This window comes from Gopherus evgoodei, chromosome 6 (assembly GCF_007399415.2).
Source record: "Gopherus evgoodei ecotype Sinaloan lineage chromosome 6, rGopEvg1_v1.p, whole genome shotgun sequence".
Taxonomy (NCBI): domain Eukaryota; kingdom Metazoa; phylum Chordata; order Testudines; family Testudinidae; genus Gopherus; species Gopherus evgoodei.
Window position 1 is genome coordinate 10,762,292 of NC_044327.1, and position 22,288 is coordinate 10,784,579.

Here is a 22,288-nt window from a genome sequence, read left to right on the forward strand (position 1 = left end):
ACCAACAAAAATATTTCTATCAATACTTATCAGAATTTACCGGTAGGCAAAGTAAGAAAAATGCTTCTTGTGGATGTATTAGAGTTTGATGTAGGGCTATTTACTTTACTTTGACAATTTGTGTTTTAATGGTTATAAAACTTTAACTTTTTGAATCTGAACATCTATTGTCATTAAACAATTATTGTCTGATGCTCCCATAATTCTGTGCAACTGTGAATATTTAAATAGATAATCTTATATTATGCTTAAATATAAACACTGATAATTATTCAAAATTATTATTAAAAATCAATTTTTGTTAAGCCTAAATACAAGGCAGGAATTGTGAGGATAGGAATGGGGAAAGCTATTTTGTCAGGTAAGGATCCACGCAAAAAGGAAAAAATAGTTTTCATTTCTCACTTTAACACATTTGCATCTTTTTTTGCAAATATTAAATCAGGTCAATTCCTCATATTACATATTTTAGACAGGTGCCATCAACTAGCGGCCAGCAATTTGAACAACTGTGCAGCTGCTCTGAGAGGCTGAAAAATTTCTGGTTTCCTTTAAAACCCCAATTTGAAACTGGCTTATTCTCAAAAATCACATTTTAAAGAGAAAACTAGAGACTCTTATTTCAGATGGATTATTGTGAAACCTGACAAGTAACATTGGATCCAATTCACCACTTTCAGTATCTTTCCTACCAATGAAAGCGCTGCCCAGCACTGACCTATTCATGTACACAATATAGTTTTTAAATAACTAGCCTGACTCTGCGACCCTTATTCCCATAAGTATGTGATTGCTGCAACTGATTTCACAGGGACGATTTATAGTGTGGGTAAGGGTTTCTCACGTGAGTAAGGATTGCAGAACCAGGCCTGATATCTGTTATTTATGGTAAACAAACTACACAGCAAGGAGACTGCATTAGGGGCTCTCCAGCTTTGCCATGATTTTCTTAGCACAAGGAAGCCTTTTTTTCCTAATATTTTGTAAACTATGGAGTCTAGACATATTTAGGAGGTGATTTTAATGAGAAACAAAGGCAGCACTCAGCACAATCAAGAGCCAAAAGGACACACACTGTCGCAACAGTCACACATGGCAATTTTGTTTCTTTTTAACTTTATAAACACAGATGGAACCTTCAAAACAAAACTAGGGATTCACAGTGTTGCCTATCCTCATAATTTTATCACAAGTCTTGTTTTAATTTAAGCCTCAGCTCCTGGAGTCCTGTGATTGCAGGAGTCTCTCAGCTTTCTTTCTTTCTTTACAGGACATTTCTAACCCTTATGAATGTTGGGAAATGCTAGAAAATGCAAGCCTTCAAAACCAGATGGCAAATTAAGAAACCCCAACCTCTCTTACTTTTTAAACCCCTGTGCGTTTCAAGTCCTGATTCACAATTGTTGAACAATCCAGACTGGCAACACTGAGGGGAAAGAAATACTTCTCTTAGAATCTTAGGATATTATTCCATACAGAATATTCTGTACAGAACCACTGTTCAAGCCCTACTCTGTGGGATCAAATGAGGTTATTTTTCTTTAATGTAGAGAATGGCCTTTAATATTTGTGCCTTATCTATGTGATCATTCTGTCCATCTCCCTGCCAGAAGAGGACTGTTACCTGGAGGACATTTTAGAGTGTTTTTTCCAGTCTAGCTTTAGAAATCCCAAAGGACAAAGTTTCCACTTCTTTCCTTGGTAGATTATGCCACAGCCTAATATGTCACCATCAAGATTTCCTTGATATTCAGTCTACTAATATCTGGTGCTTACATAGCACTCTCTAAAAGAGGTCAGCATCTTTGTGCCCATTTTTCAGATGAGGAAACTGAGGCACAGAGAGGGGGCATGACTTGCAAAGGTCATACAGCCTGGCAATGGCTAAGCTGAGGAATGAATCTTGGTCTTCTGAGTCCCAGGCAGATGCTCTATCCACGTAGATCAAGTTTACACTTAGTTGGGGTTGGCCCTGCTTTGAGCAGGGGGTTGGACTAGATGACCTCCTGAGGTCTTTTCCAACCTTAAGCTCCTATGATACACTACCACGCTACATTGGCACAGCCAGGGCTATCCTTAGACGAGTGCGGGGCCCAGGACAAGCCACACCTCCATCTCAGGCCATGGCCCCAACTCTACCCCTTCCCCTAAGCTCCCGTCCCACCTCTTTCCACCCCTGCTCCGACCCCTCCCTGCCCCCATTCCACCCCAAGTTCCTGCTCTCACCCCACCTCTTTCCGGCTTCCTCCCCCTCCCCTGAGCGATGCTGGGAGCTGGTGGGGTGGAGTGGAGTGGGGCGGGCTGGGTCTGGGTCACTTGCTGCTGCTGATGCCAGGCCCCCTGCTAGCCCCCCCAGGCTGCGCTGGACCCCATGTCTCCCTGAAGCATTGGGTCCCCCAAAGCACAGGGCCTGGGGTGGTTGCCTTGGTCTGTCCTATGGATGGCTCTGGGTGCAGCTGCACCGAAGTAGTTGCGCCATGGTAGTGCGTCTTCAGCAGAGCCCTCTCTTGTCAGCACAATTACTCTACGTCTGGGAGAGGCGAAAGCTACGTCAGTGGGAGAGCATCTCCCACCGATATTGTGCGCTGTGGACACCACTTTAAGTGGATGTAACTTATGTCACTGGGGGGGGGTGTTTTCACACCCCGAGCACTGTAAGTTACATCAGCTTAGGTGGTAGTGGAAACCAGTCCTAAGACACCCCTTTGCTCCTAATTATACCCCTGAATACCACAGTAAATACCTGCTCTCTGTCCTGGATGTTTACATCCATCATACTGCTGTGTAGACTTCTGTTTTGTTCCTCTCACCCATATCCATACCCATAGCCAAGCTGCACTGATTTCTCTCTCCTAATCTTTCCTCTTAAAACATCTCTCCAGCCCTTGAGCTTTTTATGCTCTTCTTTGAATTCTCGTCAACTTCTTGGTATCCTTCCAGACTCATGATGCTCAAATTGAATGCAATATTCTATATGATCTCACCAGAGCCCTGTGGAGAGAAGGAATTGCCTCCCTATACTGTGGCTGGATTCTCATCTTCTGCCTATGAAGCTCAAAACTGTATTGACTTGTTGGGCAGCCATATTGCTTTGTGAACTCATGTCTAATTTCTTGTTCACTCGGGCTGAGGTCTTCAAAGCCACCTAAGGGACCTGGCTGCCCAGTACCCACTGAAATTACTGGGCATCCAAATCTCCCATGTGGTTTTAAGAAGTTTAGCCTGTCTCTTTCAGTATCACTGCTTCACAAGTCTCTCCACTGTGCCTGCACTGCAGTCAAGGTGTTCTAGATTATTTTTTCCCTGGCTGTGTTAGTTTGTTTTTTCCCAAGTGCAATTTCATGTTGTCATTTTTTACCCTATTTCTGAAGAGCAACTTTTGTATTATTTTCCTATCCTAATGAGCACTGGCAACTCCTTCCAATTTAACAGGATCTGCATATGTTATTAGCTATTCCCTCTCTGAGGTCATCAGTACATTTATTGAATAAGATAGAGCCTAACATCACTCCTTGCAGGACCTGCCAGACACTTCCCACCAATTCAATACAACTTTGTCTACCATTCCCCTTTGTTGGCAGTCTTTTACCTTTTAATCCATATGAAAGTATTCGTAGCATGCCAGTTTGGATTATTTTTTCAAGTGAGATTTTGTGAGACACGGTATCAAATGGTTTACTAAACATCAAATACATGACATTTACTGCATTCTCGTGCACTAATTTTGTAATTGTTCCTAAAACGTTCTAAGATAGACACATTTGATAGGTTTATGGAGACTGGGCCATGTTAAAAAGAAACCAATGCTACCTATTCATTATGGAATCATTACATTCTGCTCATAACTAAAACTGCATTAATAGCAACCATGGTCTTCCTAATTAACAACATTTGGATTCTGTTTCTATGTTCAAACCTACTATAATTAACTGCTGCACAACAATTTAGGAACAATGTCAATGTTTTAGGTGAAATATTTACTATAGGCTGTGCAAATTAAATATCTGCATGCATCCTATAAAAAGTCTCCTCTTTTGAATGCCAAAATGGCAATAATCAGTATCATGTGATGTTCTCATGGCAGAAGTTCCTGTAGTATTTGTGAATAGATAAGTTACTAGAAATCTTGTTAAATCTCTGGAGTACAGCGGGAACATAACCATGAATCTAGAAAGAGATAGGAAGAATGAGAGAGAATTATCACATGAATACTCAGCCTACAAAAATACAAGCTGATCAATTTCAGGAAAAATAATCCAGAGCACAGACATACCATGTAATGAGAAGGAGACAGCTGACAAGCAGTAACACTGAGAAAGATCTAGCTAGGATAGTGGATAGCACATTAGGTGAGGGGCCAAATTCACATCTGGTATGAATCCACATTACATCAACTGTGGATCTTGCCCTGAGCTTGACATGTGATACAGCATTAAAGAAAAGCACTTGCTATACTGGGCCAAGGCATCTGCTCACAGAATCAAAGGAGTTTGTTTTTAATATCCCATGTGATGGAACTTCCTCATTCTCTTTGGGAAACTGCTGACAGGAAGGCGCATTTTTTTTCAAGAGAAAAAAAATTAAAATGAGTATAAACCATTTCTTCCTTTTTGCATAGAGAAGTAATGGTGGAGAAGCCGTGGAAGGGTGTAGTGACAGCTATAGGCGGCTCTTAGGCAGGAGCCAATGCTGCGGGGTTGTGCTAGGGAAGGCAGCACTGTGCTAGGCCAGCTCAGTGTGGGCCTGTGCCAGGGGTGACATAGCTGAGCTAGTACATAGCCTAGCCCCATGCCTGGACTTAAGAGTTGCAAGGTGTTCAGTTTTGGACCTGAGCGCCCAGTCGAAAAAGGGTGTAGCGGGGCTGACAGGCTCCCTTCCTGCCCTGGCTCCACACAGCTCCTGGAGGCAGTCGGCATGTTCCCCCCCACACACATAGGGGCAGCTGGGGGTTCTGCATGCTGCCCCCACCCCAAGCACCGGCTCAGCAGCTCCCATTGGCTGAAGTGCTGCCGAAGCCCCAGACCGCTGCTGGATATTTAAATAGGACCCACAGTTAATAAAAGCCGGCCCTGCTCACCCCTCCCCCCCACCAAACCCCTGCCCAGAGCTCACTCCTACACCCTGAACTCCAGCCCCCTCTCATACTCCAAATCTCTTGGCTCCACCCCCCACCCTGGAGCCCCCTCCTGCACCCCAAACCCCTCATCCCCAGCCTCACCCCAGAGCCAACACCCCCAGCCCAGAGTCCCCTCCTGCACCTTGAACCCCTCATTTCTGGCCCCACCCTGGAGCCCACACCCACTGTTGGTGCCTGCACCCCCTCCTGCATCCCAACCCCCTGAGCCAGCCCAAGCCCAGTGAACATGGGGGAGTGAGGGAAGGTGGGCAGAGTGAGCAACAGAGGGAGGGGGATGGAATGAGTAGGGCGGAGCCTCAAGGAAGGGGCGGGGCCTCTGAGGAGGGGAAGGGCAGAGGGCGGGGCTATGTTGTTCAGTTTTATGCAAGTAGAAGTTTAGCAACCCTGGTTCTCCCTGTGACTTCCCTGCGGGTGGGAGGAGTAAATAACTGCTCTGCACAGCCGGCCCGCTCACTGGGCCCTGCCACCCGCTCAGGACACGTGCGTCTGACTCAACCACAGGGATGAGGCCGAGCCCCTAAGGCAACTCTAGCCAGGACTCAGGAGGCGGGGTAAAAGCCACTCCAAACATGGCGCCCAGCTCAGCCCACACCGGCACCGCCGACCCTCCTCCCATAATGCTCCCCGACACATCCCGCCCCTTCCGCGACGCCGCTTCGACCTGATTGGTCGGCCGGCCGCCTCGGCCGGAAGAGGCTGGGTTGGCAGGGAAATTTAAACGTTGGAAGCGGTAGCCGCTGCTGTGGCTCGCGCTCGGTGTTTTCGGCCTCGGAAGCGCCGCGTTGCCTAGAGACCCCTCGCGCCGGGCAGGTGAGCGCGGCCCGGGGCTGGAGTTCTGCGGGGGCGGCGCCCGAGGGACAAGCTGGGGTCGGGGGTGTCAGTGCGGCCCCCCACGCTCCACTGCCCCATCCCGCGCTCCCGGGCCCCTTCTGTCGCTCCTCCCATCAGCTGGCCCCGTGCTGGGGGTTCGCTGTAGTCTCCCTTCCTCCAGGCCCCGGGGGGGCTCGGGGCTCTGCCACTGCCATCCGCAAATGCTCAATAATCCCCGGTCAGGTGCGTGACGGTGGTTTGGGCTCTGGGGGTGATAAATGGTGCCTGAGCCGATAGGGCTCCTCTCCAAAAGGGCTAGAAAGGCTTAAATGCAAGCTGAGGCTCCTGTCATCACAGGACTCCCGGAGCTGGCGCTTGGAGAACAGCCACCAACTAGCATGCAGGTTGGGAGAAAATCCGAAGAGTTGGCAACGCTGCAGAGAAGTTTTACCTGGTGTTAATTGATTGCCAGTGAATTCACAGTAGCAATAGATGTATGAAGGCTACTCTGGATGCTGCCTAAATGTTTATTCTGGAGTTTAGCCTGTGGTAAAGCACCAACCCTGTGTCCTGGAACAAATGTGAATGGAGTGATCAGATGAACCTATGTAAATCTGATGGCTAACTTGATTACCTGGCAAGCCATTAACTCTGAGTAAACCATGTAGTGTGGCTATGCTGATGGAACCAGCTTTGACCCTGACTAGCTCCTGTGTTAACACCAGGCTGCATCAAGGGTGATATTGCAGTTGCCAACCTGATGTCAGCTGTGGGTAAGGCTAAGATTTTTGTCATGGATATTTTTAGTAAAAGTGTCAGACAGGTCATGGGCAAAAAAGAAAAATTAACAGAATCTGTGATCTGTTTGACTTTTACTAAAAATATCTGGGACAAAATGGGGCTCTGCGGATCCTCACACTGCCTGAAGGATGGCATCTGCGCAGGGGCTAGAAGCTGCCTGCAGCAGCTGGTGGCTGCAGGATACCCCTACCCCTGAGGCAGCAGGGGTTCCCCTGTGGTGGCTTGGAATGGTGGACTGGGGGGGGACCCTGCAGCTCCCCACCACTGAAGTCATGGTGGTCACTGGAAGTCACAGATTCCATGACTTCTGTCACCTCTGTGACTAAATTTTAGCCTTAGCTTGGGTCTTGACCTATTTCCTAGCCTAGACTAAGGCAAGGTCTGTGCCTCTAGGGCCAAGGTAAATTGAGGGTTTTGTGACCCAAGTATGTGTGCTCTTATGATCCTATTGTGATGGGCATAACTGTGGTGACTGGCCTGGCATAGCAACTGTTACAATATCCTTCACTCCAGTTGGACTAGCCTGATCAGGAAGGGGAAGCTGGCACTGTTACAGAAATACTGCTGTTTGTTGTAAGTGATGCAGTGCAGTTAGGAAACTGGAGTGCTGAACTCTGCACGTGGTTGAAATATGAAACTTTTCACTGGGCTACAGAGTAAGTGCAGAAATTCTAATTTTACAATAATCAGTGAACACCAGCCAAATTTTCTTATTCTGAATAAATTAAAATGTTGAGTAGTATCAATTAGTCTTGATGGGGGAGGTCAAGTGTCAGTGCTGTTAATGAGATGAAAGGAAAGCCACAAATCGGAGCAGATGAGCACTTTAGTTTGTAACTTGGTTAGATTGCAGAAGTAATATTCATCTCTTGGGTACTGACCTTTGATATGATGATGTGGAAATAGACTCTAACTGTAAACTCACTAGATTATAACTTCAGCATGTTCTAGGCATACAGAAACTGGCTGTTGAAGCAGATTTTCAGGTAGATTGTGTCTTCAGTGAATGTTAAGTTTCAAGGTTACATTTTTGACTCTATATTTTGTTAACATAAGTGTTTCTTAGGTAGAGATCTTAAAACATAACTGATCATGTTCTCCTATGTCATTGCCAGGATTTCAGAAGTACTGCTAAACTTTGCCTATCTCAACATGGGTGTAGATGACTATGAGGAAATTCTCAAGTACTATGAATTATATGAAACAGTTGGGACAGGTACATTTCTTATCTCTTAGAGTAAAATAGTTAAAACTTATGCTTAATGTTTCAGCTTCACATCCAAATCAAAAGCAGAGTGCTATGGTAGCAACTACTCTAGAGATCAGATTTCACATGCTAATCTTGCTGAATAAAATTGAGATTTTTTTAATCCAGAAAAAATCCTCTTTAGTACTTTTTAGCTGTAAAAAGTTTTCTATAAACTGTAAGACTTGCTCATGTAGTGTGACTCTAGTAAAGGATTATTGAGGAGAAAATTAATTTTCATCTTGGATTCTTACTGCCTCTCTTCTAAATTCAGGTGGCTTTGCAAAGGTGAAGCTAGGTCGCCATCTCCTTACAGGTGAAAAAGTTGCAATCAAAATCATGGACAAATTGGCTTTGGGGGTAAGTCTAAGTAGCATACTGCTTGAGATTCCATTTTGTAATGGGAGCCAGCCTCCACTTTTACTCATGAAATGTTTGTAATGTATAGAATTGTTAGCCACTCTTCTGAAGTGTCTTTCTAGAACCAGCAGAACTTGCAAGAACTTTATTAACCTCCAAAAACACTTATTTTTGGTGACATGACATTGATGAGAGACTCATTTCACAGTTTAAAATGTAAACATGCTCCAATTTAAGACTTAATAATTTCCTGACAACTTTTTCAGGGAAAAAGTCAAACTTTTCATTATAACAATTACACTAAACTTCTGTGTCTCTGACATGTGTACCAAATTCTGAACTCTTATAGTTATACCAAACCTTATACTGGGTTGACCTTATACTGGGTTATACTGGGTTGACCTTAATTATATACATGTGAACATATTGTCATTAGTTGCAGTAGGAGCACTGCACAGGGTGTAGAAATAGCCATATTTAGCAACTGTATAACTGGCTTTCATTTCTTAGGATGATTTACCTCGTGTTAAAACAGAAATTGATGCAATGAAGAACTTGAGTCACCAGCATATTTGCAGATTATACCATGTGATAGAGACATCCAAGAAGATATTCATGGTCTTGGAGGTTAGATTCACAGTGTTGATGCTTCTGGAATATCTAATGTTAATAATTCAGTCTCTGTATGGGATGGCTAAAAAACTCACCTTTGAGTCCCCAGCAATCCCTCGGTACAGCTGACCAAATAGGGCAGACATTGTAAAAGGGACGCCAGTTTAAAATGGGTTACTTTCAAAACTTGTCTTGTAGATTCTCTACAAAAGCCTCTCAAAATTTAAGTCAACATGTTTGGAAGGATTCAAATAGTCACTTGCCGTGTGTGCAGCCTGAAATTGCGGCTCTGCTCTAGAGCAAGAGAGCCAATATAGTAAAACAAGAACCTAGCTGGCAATTTAAGATGACCGCATTCCTCCAGTCTATCCAACATCCATACGCCTCCCCCTGACCCCACAAGAAATGCAGCTGCATAGTCCTAATCCATTCTGATTTAATCTTTCAATTGGCTCACCTTTCTCTGTTGCTTCAGTTCAAACTTTGTCCTCACTTTCAAGGCCCTACTTAATGCAACCTCTGCATGTATATCAGATCTCATGTTATTGCACCTCTCTTCTGCCATTGATGCCAAATGCAGTGTTCTATCATCAGCTTCTCACAAGAGTTTCTATTTTCATACTGCTCCCAGGTAGATAAAATGCTCTCCACTGTGGTTTGTTCAATCATTAATCCTTCCTTCATTCAAGTTGCTCCTAAAAAATCGCTCCAGCAATGCTCACAATAAGTGATTCAATATTCACTCATATTTTCTTTCACTTTTTTAAAAAAAATATGACTAAGAAGTACACATAGTTATTGCATACCCAAATTCTGCCACCTTCCTACTGCACGTTACGCTGCTGTTGTCATTACCAAAAATCTGTTTACCCTTTCAGACAGGGATCAGATCTTCTTTGTATTGTACCTAGCACAATAATATTCTGCTCCTGATTGGGGGACCTTTGGACACTACTGCATTAGAACTAAAATGACCATGTACTATACAAGGCTGGCCAAGGCTGCTTCTTTACAAGTGTAAGATTACTTGGTAGATCACAATTTTTGTCTCAAATACCATTTTTTCTGTCTCATTGCAGTATTGTCCTGGAGGAGAGCTGTTTGATTATATAATCTCCAAGGATCGCCTTTCAGAAGAGGAAGCTCGTATATTTTTCCGTCAGATTGTTTCAGCAATTGCTTATGTGCACAGTCAGGGGTATGCCCACAGGGATCTCAAACCAGTAAGTTTGACTTGTTTCTAAAAATCTGACTGCTGCTTTTAGTATTATCCAGTATCCTTTCAAATGGGGTGGAATATTTTTTTTTAAAAGCTGCTAAACCTCTCCTCCAAAATAAGATACTGTATAAGGACTGAAGGTTTTGTTTTTTAATTCTTCCATGTCTTTAGCTTCCTCTTTCAAGATATATATTTTTTCCTAGCCCAGTTCTACTCAATGATGCACCTATTTTGGCTGAGAGTTGTATTTGGCTCCCTCTAGAGCCTGTAAATGCTGTTTCAGAAGGGGATCACCGAAGATCAACATCAGGAGGGAGAAAGTTTACTTATAATGAACAAGGGCACACTTAGTACTCAACTCTGAGACTTCAAGCTAGCTCCAGTCAGTCTGTTCTTCCTTTTGCTCCATATTCCACTTCTAATAGCAAATCATACCTTAGCTGCCCCTCCATATCACTGTTTTCAACTCCACAGCACAAGTGCCATGTTCTGCTTCAGATCTCCAGTTGGTGACATTAAGAGGGTGTAGTGGGAGATATCCTGCTGTCCTCGCCCTGAGACTTATTAGGAAACCCACTTCAACTTGCACTCGTAGGAACTTGTTTTGTATTTATGGACTGATTAGAACACTTTGAAGAGGAGGAAATCCCTAGGGGAGGAACTTCAGTGCATGACCGCTTACTGGGCAATGTATGAAATATTGGTCTCAAAAGATATCATCTGGGGAAGAGGCTGAGCATTGCTTGTAGCCATTAAAGAGATGGGGGAGGATGGTGAACAGCACTGATTGACAGCTAGAAGATATGAGGGAACAACTAAATCCTCCTGTGGCTGGGTTATCCTGTAAAGTGCCCTCATTACCACCACTCTTCTTTTCTTCAGGAGAACTTGCTGATTGATGAAGAGCATAAGTTGAAGCTGATAGACTTTGGTCTCTGTGCAAAGCCAAAAGTGAGTGTGCAAAAGTAAACTACACTAACTATGCAGTAGTGCATCCAAATACTTCAGATATTAAAAGGGTGCTTAATAGCACTCAGGTCACCAGCCAACACTTCAATTACTTGAATTCCAGCTACTCATTGTAAAGAGCATGGACAGGCAGTGGGTGGGATTCTACTTCCAGCTTGCATTACTGTGATCTTATGGTGGTTCGTCTATTTTCTCTTGTAAGTTCTTCAAGGCAAAGTCCAACTGTTAGTATTGCACTTAGCGCACCAAGGCCCCAACAGATATCAGGACCTCCAAGTGCTGTTATAATACAAATAATTGACTGGATATGCCTTCTAGAATTAGATATGGCTATGAGTGTTCCAAAGGTATTTATCTAGGGGGTTGTGGACCAGGAGACAATTGTGTGTACAGGTGGCATGCAGAGGTCTGACTTCCAAACCTTATCTCAAAACTTCTTCTATTTAAAGCTGTGGTGTTACCGTAGACTTCTGCACTTAGTAATCTAAACATAGAGCTGGTTAGACTGAGGTGGGTAGTAACAGGAAGCGATCCCATGGGTAGAATTCAATGTAAAACCAAAGCAGGGGGGTTGCTGTTAGCCAGAACACTGGTTTTAGCTGACCAGTAAAATGTTCCAATTTATGAACTGATTAAAAGTACAGACAAAGGCAGATAACTGATTAGGTATTGGAATGTCATTTCAGTCCTGCTGTCCAGAACACATCACTGTCAAAGAAACACACTGCTTGCTTTAATGTGTCAACACTATAGATGTGGACTGGTTTCCCACTGCTGTGTGTCTTGTAAAGAAGGTGTGAGAGCTATCTGACAAATCCCGTGTAGGTGTAACTGGCCCCATAAGGAAACATTAATTTCACTTTCTAGATGGGGAGATGAGCAGCTGAGAGAGAGAGAGAGAGAGAGAATAAGTGACCTGCCCGTGGTAATGCAGGAACTACCAGAGCTGGAAACTGCACCTAGTTGATGGCTTAACTAGAGCATTTCTGCTAGCACTGGTATATATGCTCACACAAGACACACCACAGTGGAGAGTGAGGCCCATAGTCTTGTGCTACAGTATGGTTAAAATTAAGTATTTAAATTTCCATTTTAAGTCTGTGTCTGTTCAATTGTTCTGCTATAGGGTGGCCTGGATTACCAGCTGAACACATGTTGTGGGAGCCCAGCTTATGCAGCACCAGAGTTAATTCAGGGCAAAGCTTACATTGGCTCAGAGGTATTTTATGCAATGTCCTTCCCTGATACAGTGTCTTAAATATGCTTTGAACTTCACGTACTTAAACACTAGCATAACTAGACTTAGCTTTAAACACTTATTGCCCCTGCAAGTCTTCGCTGCAGGAATCTTGCTTAGCCTGGACAGTGGTGGATTTGTGCTAAAGTAGCACATGACACACCGTCTTTAGCACACTTCTCATTGTTCTTCTTGACTAGTTCTCCTCAGACTGCTCCTTCATCTCCTTGGTTGTGTCCTGCAGAACATCATCCTAAGCTCCCTCCAACACTGAGCCTCTTCATGAGTTCATCCACTCCGGGAATTGCCTCTACACTAATAACTCCCAAGCTTTCCTCTTCCTTCTGTTCAGTCTCCTCTGCTATTGTCTCAGACTTCTTTTCTTGGAATTTGTGCTGGCAACTTAAACAGAACACATCACAGCTACTCCTCTGAAGAGAATACCACAGTTCGTTCCATTTCTAAGGCCTACTGTTGTCTTTGCCTCTTTCTCTCACATTAAAGCTTCCCTTTTTTACCCACCTCTGCTGCAGAAACAGAAGATCAAAGCTAGGCTAGATTGCTGTAAGCTCCTTTCCTAACACCCACCTTGTACCTAGCCAATCTATCCCAAAGTTTCTTCACTTTTGGTCCCCCCTCTACATCAGTGTCACTCCTCCTTGCTCTCATGTTTCTTTGCACCAGTGTCTTGGCTTGCATTTTGCTAGTCATTCCTGCCTGCGGGACTTTGCTCTCCACCAGTTCAAAATCCTTTCACATTTCCCAGTTTCTGTTTTAGCATTTCCTTTCGGGTCAGAGTGGGGAGCACTTACTCTGGTGCGCTATACCTAGACTTGGCAGGATTTGATCTAAATTGATAGAGGTTTACTGGCCTCTATCTTCAGCTGACACTGCAATCGACCAAAAAAAAAAAAAATCATCACTAACAATAGTGGGCATGTGCACCCCAACCACACACACACACACACACACACACACACACACACACACACACACACACCCACCCCAGGCTAAAGTTACAAGGAAGACGAACTGCTGGGGAGGCTGCGTCACTGCTGAATGACTCTCCTGCCTGGGACAGAGCCATTCAGCAGCAAAGTGGCCTCCATGGTCAGGGGCTTGTTATCCTCTTGCTCCTCCTTTGTTCTTCTGGCTGGGGGTCTCTACACTGCCAGGACTGCAGCTTTCCCTGCTAGTTGCATCTGCAGAGTTCCAGTGTCATGTAGCACAGTCCTTCTGCAGCTCCGCTGTCATGACCCCACTCATTCACCAGCCAGGAGTGCTAAGACCATCCATGGGTAAGAGCTATTCAGCAGCAGGGTGGTCTCTCCATAACTACTGGCTCATTCTTCGCCTTGCAACCCTGGCAGGTGTCTGGGCTCCACTGTGCCAGGACTGCAGCCTCCCCCCACGCCTTGCTCCTGGGTGTCTTGGGACCCTCACCTGTGCAGGGAGTCCCATGCAGCTCTGGTGTCAATGCTGCCCTAACCCCAAACCTATCCCCTCTGAATTTTCTGCGATTGTAATATAAAAATTGGAAAATCTATTCATTGAAATTACGTACAAAATCAACTGTATTCTGCCAACCCTATTTACACTCTATTTGTGCAAATATATGGCAATTGGCACCTACTATAGCATTAAATTCACTTAGAAAATGGAAGTGGCTGGACTTTCAGCAACAGCCTTGACAAATAAGCAGCCCCCTGAGCTGCTCTTCATGATCAGAGTTAATATTAGCTGGTAGGAACAGGGTGGTTTTTGTTGCCAGGTCTCATGTGCAGCACTAAAACTTTCCATGTCAAGACTCTATGTAGCAATTTCTCTTCCCTGTAGAAATCAAACATCTGGCTGCACTTGAAGATTTGAGGAGAGGATGTGGCTTTAGCAGTGCTCTGAATAGCAATTACTCCAAAGTTGAGTCAGGGAAAGGTAAACTTGCCACTTCTGAGTGTGCACTTCTTTGGAGAACATCCTTTAGCTCCAATAACCTTTGACATATGAACATAAAATTACTTCAGTGATGTATGGCCCTTCTATTGAGAATGGACAGAATATGCTTTCTCATTAAGCAGTTGTACACATCCTGGGAAAGCACTGAGCTGCCAGATCTTTTAACCTCTGCTCACTTTTACTTGACCCTTCATAGTGTTGGTTTGTTTGTTTCTTTTAGGCAGATATATGGAGCATGGGGGTTCTCTTGTATGCTCTGCTGTGTGGCTTTCTCCCGTTTGATGATGAGAATGTCATGGCACTCTACAGGAAGATAACGGTACGTAGTGGTTTAGGAAATCCAAACTATCAAGCATAAGTGAAGACTCTTTGCATAGCAAATAGGTAAGGTGTCGTACATCTTGGACTATTGGTCTCTAGTGATTGAATGTATTGCTGTTGTCACGGGTTTAATAGTTTCTTGGTCTTTACTTTTGTGCTGTTTACAGAAGGTGCACTAACTTAGAGAAACTGATACACAAGTAAATTTTCTCAAATCCAGAATGGGTACATCAGTATGAAAGTAGCTTTAAAATGCATGTAGTGAAATAATCTAGGCTGTTGCACTTCTGTTTCTTGCTTAATCTGAAATAAACTGAGGTCTTTTTAATCCTTTATTATACCTCCTAGGGAAGAGGACCCTTGTAGAATAGAGCGAATGGTTCATATATCAGGTTTGTGAGAAGGGATCAGTGTGAAGCAAATGTAGATACAATAGGATTTAATATAAATTCTTTAAAATACCCACAGAAACAAAACTAGGTTTAGCTTGTAATGACAGGGCAGAAATCAACTTTGGGTTGGGGAGGACCTTTAGATCAAGTGATTGTAGAAATCAAATCTTCACTACAGAAGTAGTGAATCCCCAGTGACTACTTTTTTTGTTTTAGAATCTAGGAGCAGCACTGCCTCAGAAATAGAAAAGAGGAAACTAGGAGATTTGGAGGATCAGGAGGGGCAAGAAAGCTGTGTGCAAATACTACAGATATGGCATGAAATGGTTTTCCAAGGAGTTACCACTGAAACTTTGAATCATGGGGTTAGGAGGGACTGCAAGGGACATCTAGTCTAACCTCGTGCCAAGATGCAGGATTTGTTGGATCTAAACTATCCAGCCTCCTTTGCAAAACCTCCAGTGAAGAAGCTTCTGCAGCCTCTCTAGGCCTCTGTTCCATTGTCCTCCTGTTCTTACAGTTAGGAAGATTTTTCTTTCTGGAGGTTTAATCTAAACCTGCTATGCTGTAGTTTAAACACATTGCCTCTTGTCCTGCCCTCTATGGCGAAAGAACAACTTTCGCCACCTTTTTTTATGGCAGCCTTTCAAGTATGTGAAGATCACTATCATGTTCCTTCCCCCTTAATCTCCTTTTTTCAAACTAAATATGCCCAGTTCCTTTGGCCTTTGTTCATATGATTTGCTTTCCATATCTTTGATCATCTTTGTTGCTCACCTCTGGATTCTTTCCTGTTTCTCTACCTCATTTCTATACACTGAGGCCCAAAATTGGACACAGTATTCCAGCTAAGGCCTAACCAGCTCTGTGCAGAGCAGTACTATCGCCTCTCATGACTTGCATGCTATGCCTTTATTAATGCAACATAAAATTGCATTTGCTTTTTTTGCAACAGGATGACATTGCTAACTCCATGTTGAGGCTGTGATCCTCCACAACTCCCAGATCCTTCTCTGTAGTGCTGCTGTCACACCAGTTATTTAGCAACAAAGAGTCCTGTGGCACCTTATAGACTAACAGACGTTTTGGAGCATGAGCTTTCGTGGGTGAATACCCACTTCGTCAGATGCATGTAGCTTTTTTGGTTTTGGATCTTGTCCCTCCAAGATTCTTTTTTTTAGAACTAACTTGTGTAGTGGGATGAATTAGCAAGAGTGAAGGGATTGTGAAAAGAGAGCAGTACCCCAACCTGCTCTCTGTGATTCAATGCTGCCTGAGGCACTGTTTCATTGCACTGACCCAAAAGATGATGCAGCAAACAACTTCCCCTTGTCTCCTCTCTACTCTTGTATATTTGTTCACTTCCACCCGCCCTGACCCCTGTGATACCACAGACTGACTGGCTCTCATACTGATTGCAAGCAGCATTTAGGAAGAAGCATACTTAGCACCACCTGACTGGTGGGCTGCACTATTGCTCCTCATCCTGTATTTGAACCACTCATGTACAAATGTGTATAAATCACCTTGACGAGCAGATATCACTATAGGATCCTTTCCTCCTGCTCCTCCAAAATCCGATATAGCAATTACTTCTGAGCTGTAGCATGAGGATGTGGTACCAACCTATTGCTATTGCACTTTGCTCCTCAAAATGGAGAGGGGTGAGAAGGAAACCATGAACCAGCTAGACTAAATTTCTGTACCAGGTAAAGCGGAGCAAATAGGGTAAGTCAGGAAGTGCTACTAGTATGTGGTCTCTCCCTACATGCTCCTGCATAATTTCAGTTAAACATCCTGCTTGGATGCAGGAATTTGGCTGGAAACATCCCAGAAGGTCCCTTTTTTTGGCACGGAAAGTCACAGAATCCATGACCGACGCAGAGCCTTAATATTATTAAACAGGAATTTTAGTTAGGAGTGCTAATGCAGGCAATACTTGGTATGGGGGGTTTAGTAGATAAAATGTTCTTGCACCTAGAGGCTCTGGCAAACAATTTAATGTACTCTCTCCAACATATTTAAAAACCAGTACTCACTTTCCCACTTCTGTTGAAGGTACATGTTCTGGTATGGCCCAGAGTGTGTGTGTCTAAATGCTTTAAATAGTTTGAATCAGTTTAGAAAACTTTTATAAATGGCTAGGCTGTAACCCATACCCATACTTAACACAAGTCTTGGAGATGAATCTTTGTGCCATATGCTCTGGAGCTAGAGTTGATCTGAATTCACAGAACATTGACCCACCCAGACTTGTCTAAATGCATTCAGATGAACATGCTTTAAAAACTTATGTTTGAGGCCAAGAAACAAGATACAACCTTCCTAATTAAAAGATTTACCAACGTAGGCTTATTTCTATCATTCTGAATTCCGTTTCAATTTTTGATTTGCAAGTTGGAAAATGGATTTAAATTAGGACTTCTATGCATTGTTGTGGAATTTAATTTCACACATTATAGATTTCGAAACTTACTATAATCTCTGCTCAGAACTATTGTTCCGCGTCACAGTATAGTACAGTTTGCTGGTTTAATCTAATTAGGGTGTCGTATCACTTGCATACAGTATGTTTCTTTGCCTAGAATGCTCTATAATTCCTCACTTGGGAATAATACTTGACTAAATGCTTCCTGCTTTGATTGAAAATCAAATAAAAAATTGACAGCTCCTCATTAAGAGGCAAATTTCCCTCTGATTATATTAAGCATTTTTGTAAAGATAGTTGTGCATTTGTTGGCTGTCATTTCTAGCATGACTACTAATTGAGTGTTCATCTTTTTTACTTCATCTACGTTCATATGCCAGAGCTGTAGTTCACAACCAAACCTCAATATATAACTGCACTCCTTGGAATATATAAAACTTGTATATGGGTTTCACCTTAGATTACTTCTAGTGTTGAATTGCTTTATAACAGCTATCAAACAGTAATATTTCTAAACTCATTAGTCCTGACTAAAACCAAAATCAACTAGAGTTTAGACTTCTAATGTGAAATCACAAGGGTTAAAGAAAGGTATCTAGGTATATTACCCAGACTTGACTGTAATTAAAATAGTTGTCTGCAGAAATGAAACTCTCAATACTTAGTGCATTTCATTCCAGCTTGGTAGTTAAATCATATTTCACAATGATTCTTTACTGATTTCTTGTTGCTTTCATTTTAGTGTGTGTGATGTCTTTGTAGCAATTTCAGTTTGACTTTCATAGCTACTGTTTACCTTTTTTCTAAAATTTGGAAGCAATTATTAATGTTGAACTACTAATCAGACATGCTACATGAACAATGAATCATTGGGTTAAAACCCCACATACTCTAGGGTTTTGTGTGTTGTGTGTTTGTGGGGAGGGTTAAACTCTTTGTAGTTTTTTCTAGTTATTGCCAACCTCTACGGCTACTGTCCAGCATTAGAAATATAAATAAATGGAAAACAGCTAAACGCAAGGCTGCTTACCTTTTGGTGTAACAACCACTCCTACTGTAAAAGCACAGAATATATAGGAGCCAGTTGAATTTTAATACTTTGTCTAGCAGTTGATTTAAACCTTCATACTATTTAAGTAAAAATTACAGTAGCACTCAGAGCCTATTGAAAGAAGTGCAAGTACAACACTTGAGAAGGAAAAATGAAATGCCCAACTATAAAATGGGAATAACTGGCTAGATGGTGAGACTGCTAAGAATCTAGGAGTTTTAGTGGATCAATAATTGATTGAGTCAACCATATAGAGGCAATGGCAAAAAAAAAAAGGCCAATTTTCTTCTGAGGTGTATTAACAGGAATGTTGAATGCAAGGCATAGGAGAGAATTTTCCTGCCCTATTAGACACTAGTGAGGCCTCAGCCGAGGTATGATGTCCAATTCAGGGCACCATTCTTTTAGGAAAGATGTTCGGCATATTGGATAGTTCAGAGGAGAGCAGCAAAAAAGTCAGGTTTTCTAAACCTTCTATGAGGAAAGGCTAAACTGGGCATATTTAGTCTTGAGACTTGGGAGTGCGGACCTGATATATGAAGATTTGCATTAGGGGCTGTTATAATGATTGTGATCAATTGTTTTCTGTGCCTACTGATGGTAGGATAAGTAGTAATGGGCTTAATCTGCAGCAAAGGAGATTTAAGTTAGATATTGGGGAGGGACTTTCTGGCTCTCAGGGTAGTTAGGCTCTGGAACAGGCTTGCAAGGGAAGTTCTTAAAAACCTCCAATGATGAGGATTCAAAAACAGGTTGGACAAACCCTTGTGAGGGATGGTCTAGGTTTACTTGGCCCAGACTCAGTGCAGGGAACTAGACTTGATATCTCAAGGGCTTTTCCAGGCCTACATTTCTGATTCTATGCTTGGTGCCTCATTGTGCTAGGTGCTATAGAACCACATTTCCTGTTCTGAGTGCAAGCACTCTTAAGACTGAATGGCACAACAAAACAGAATGGATAAAGGCTGGGGAGGCGAATGTGTCAAAGCTGATGGTTGAGTTACTCTTATCTGATTTGTTTATCTACAATCTCATTTAATTGTGTTCCTGCAATAGCAGTTCAAGTTCAGCCTTCTCTCCGCGGGACTAACCTGGCATGAAACTATTTTAACCTAAAATCTAGTCACATTTGTCCGGTAAAGCATCCAAGCAATTTAATGAAGTTGTTGGCACTAGTTGGCCAAAGTTCACTCAACTTTTTATTTTTTTAAATATAGAGAGGAAAATATGAGGTTCCAAAATGGCTTTCTGCAAGCAGTATACTGCTTCTACACCAGATGCTGCAGGTAAAGCAATTGGCTCTATCAGACCACACTTTACAGTACTGTTTCGCTACTCAAAATAGCACTGAAATATTGACGCAGCCTAAAATACAGCCTTTTAGTTCAGAAATTTTTCAATAAAATTATAACTGGTCCCTCTGCAGAATGGGTTATGTTCATAGAACATCGCTCAAAGCACTTAGCATACGATGGTGCAGCTGTCATGTTGCTAACCTCAAAGTTGTCTTCCAGCATCTAACTCCTATTCAGGAGACTAACCTTGCTGCATAAACTTACTGCCCAAGTGTGCTATTATAGCAAGCTAGATTTATAAAACACAGGTTAGCTGGGCTACTGTTAACCGTGATGACTGTCAATCATCCTTTCAGCTACTGTTAATGTAGGTTTCCTTAACTGGCCTTTGTGGCCTGACTTACCTTTTTGAGGAAAGAAATTGAATCTAAAGTATCTTGCCGATTTCTACTTGAACATTGACTGATTAGATTCTCACCGCCCATTAGGTGGATCCAAAGAAGCGAATTACAGTTAAACATCTCTTGAATCATCCATGGCTCATGCAGGATTACTCCTATGCTGTTGAGTGGCAAAGCAAATACCCAGTGAGTACACTAACTAGAAGATTACTATACCATGTAGTGACTGGAGCATAACTTCTGCCTAAATTTGTTCCTTAATGGATGGCATATGGTGACAATGCAAAGACTTCTGAGGGGCAGACCTAAAGATAACTAGTTACTTAGTTCAGCAAGTAGCTGACACTGAATTCTTCAAGGTTCTCTTCCTGTCAGAATGCATATCCAAAATGACTCAATGTAAATTTCTTAATCCCTATGAAGGGGAAAGACCTCATATGCTAGCTGCAGAATTTGCAGTCTAGTTAATTAAAAAAAATAAATAAATAACCCCTGCCCCCCCCCCCCAAAAAAAAAGGACCTGGTGGGTATCTTCACATCTAACTGGCAAGTTAGACTCTGAGCACTTGTGATACAAATGGATAGTTGTATGTAGTAAGGGGTAGATTTTTTTTAAAATCAGGCACTTGAGTGCTGCAGAACAGTTCAGACCTACGGTATGGAGTGACTTGCATAATGTTGTTATGCAATTTTGTTTGTTTCCTATAGTCTCTTTTTTTGGATAAAACCTCCCTTAAGACTTTATTGAAAACTCTCTATATCCCCTTCATCAAACACTGTACTAGCCACAGAAGTTAAGCCAGCACAAAAATGAAAATCTAGCAAAGATTAGGCGTAGGTGATAAACGGGGGGGGGGGGGGGAGGGGGGAGAATATTCAGGTATGTACAGCCAGTATCCACATTTGGCCATTGGGTGTCATTGTTTCTCTATGCAAAGAGCTTCTTTACTGTACATGCAGTGTCAGTTCTAACTCATAGCTGCAACATTGTACAGCTTCACACATCTTAATAGTTTTGTTTGTTCCTTTTTAATTAGGGGAGGAATTGAAGTGCACTGCTTCATCTCCAACAAAATCCCATCTCTCTAGCAGTGTCGGTTATTTACCAAGGGTCATGGTGAATTTTCTATCATTGGCAATTTTTAAAATCAAGGATTGGAGGCTTTTCTAAAAGATCTGCTCTAGGAATTACTTTGGGGAAGTCCTGTTAGACAGGATGTCAGGCCAGATGATCACAATAGTCCTGTCTGCAGATGTTGGGCTGTCAAGCCAAGAGCCATCTGCCTTCATGGGAACATCCCATTCAAATGCTGGTCTAAAAGATTTCACAAAGTCTGAAGCTTTCACTTTACCCACTTGTTCTTGCAGCTTGGGCATCTTGATGATGACTGCATAATAGAACTCTCAGTGTTCCATAAATGCAGCAGGCAAAGTATGACTAAGTTAATTTCAGAGGTAAGTAACCTGCAACCTGAATAACTTTTTTAAACCTTGACATATTAACTGACTCCATACTCATTGGTTCAAGTATGAAACTTAAAGCTGTCCATTGCAGTCTGATCTATGGATTGAGTATTGGTTACTTAATTCCCAATTATCTTGTCCCAAGATCAGGCCGATTTATTAAAATTGCTGTTGAGTTGGGAACCCTGGTGTGCATGGCTGAAACACTCTCTTTAGGAACTCTTCTGTATTTTGTTAATACATTTAGCAAAGTCACAAACACTCCAACCCAGCAAGATAGTTAGAGATAATATAGAATGTACATCTGAACATCCCATTGCAGAACAACTTGAAATGTTAGACATTGTCTTCCTCCTCACCAGTGGCCATGCTCCTGGCATTTTCCCAGGGCCAGTGTCTCTCTCTTCTCTCCCTCCTCCACACACAGGCTAGGGTACAACTTTTATGTTATGCTCGTGCCACTAATGCTTAATGCATATTCAGTAGGGGTTTCTCCCATCTTCTTTATTTGTATTTCCTCACCATACTAATATTGGGGTGCCCTTTCCTATAGGTTAGTATATTAATGATTCCAATTTATTATCTTATGTCA

General features: G+C 42.7%; 1 protein-coding gene across 3 annotated transcripts in view; it reads left to right on the forward strand.

The window, feature by feature from the left end:
* The first annotated feature begins 5,829 nt into the window (after positions 1-5,829).
* The window catches only part of MELK (maternal embryonic leucine zipper kinase), a 44,633-nt gene continuing 28,174 nt past the window's right edge, over positions 5,830-22,288 (forward strand). The window contains exons 1-11 of one of the 3 annotated variants that reach the window (XM_030567896.1): positions 5,830-5,947; positions 7,864-7,964; positions 8,269-8,354; positions 8,865-8,981; positions 10,046-10,189; positions 11,068-11,136; positions 12,281-12,373; positions 14,565-14,663; positions 19,754-19,822; positions 20,320-20,418; positions 21,601-21,687. In XM_030567896.1, the coding sequence (XP_030423756.1) occupies positions 7,901-7,964; positions 8,269-8,354; positions 8,865-8,981; positions 10,046-10,189; positions 11,068-11,136; positions 12,281-12,373; positions 14,565-14,663; positions 19,754-19,822; positions 20,320-20,418; positions 21,601-21,687 (927 nt within the window). In that variant the 5' untranslated portion in view covers positions 5,830-5,947; positions 7,864-7,900. Of the gene's footprint in view, positions 5,948-6,102; positions 6,191-7,863; positions 7,965-8,268; positions 8,355-8,864; positions 8,982-10,045; positions 10,190-11,067; positions 11,137-12,280; positions 12,374-14,564; positions 14,664-19,753; positions 19,823-20,319; positions 20,419-21,600; positions 21,688-22,288 lie in introns of those variants that run through there. The other 2 variants (XM_030567897.1, XM_030567898.1) reach the window with 2 other exon arrangements.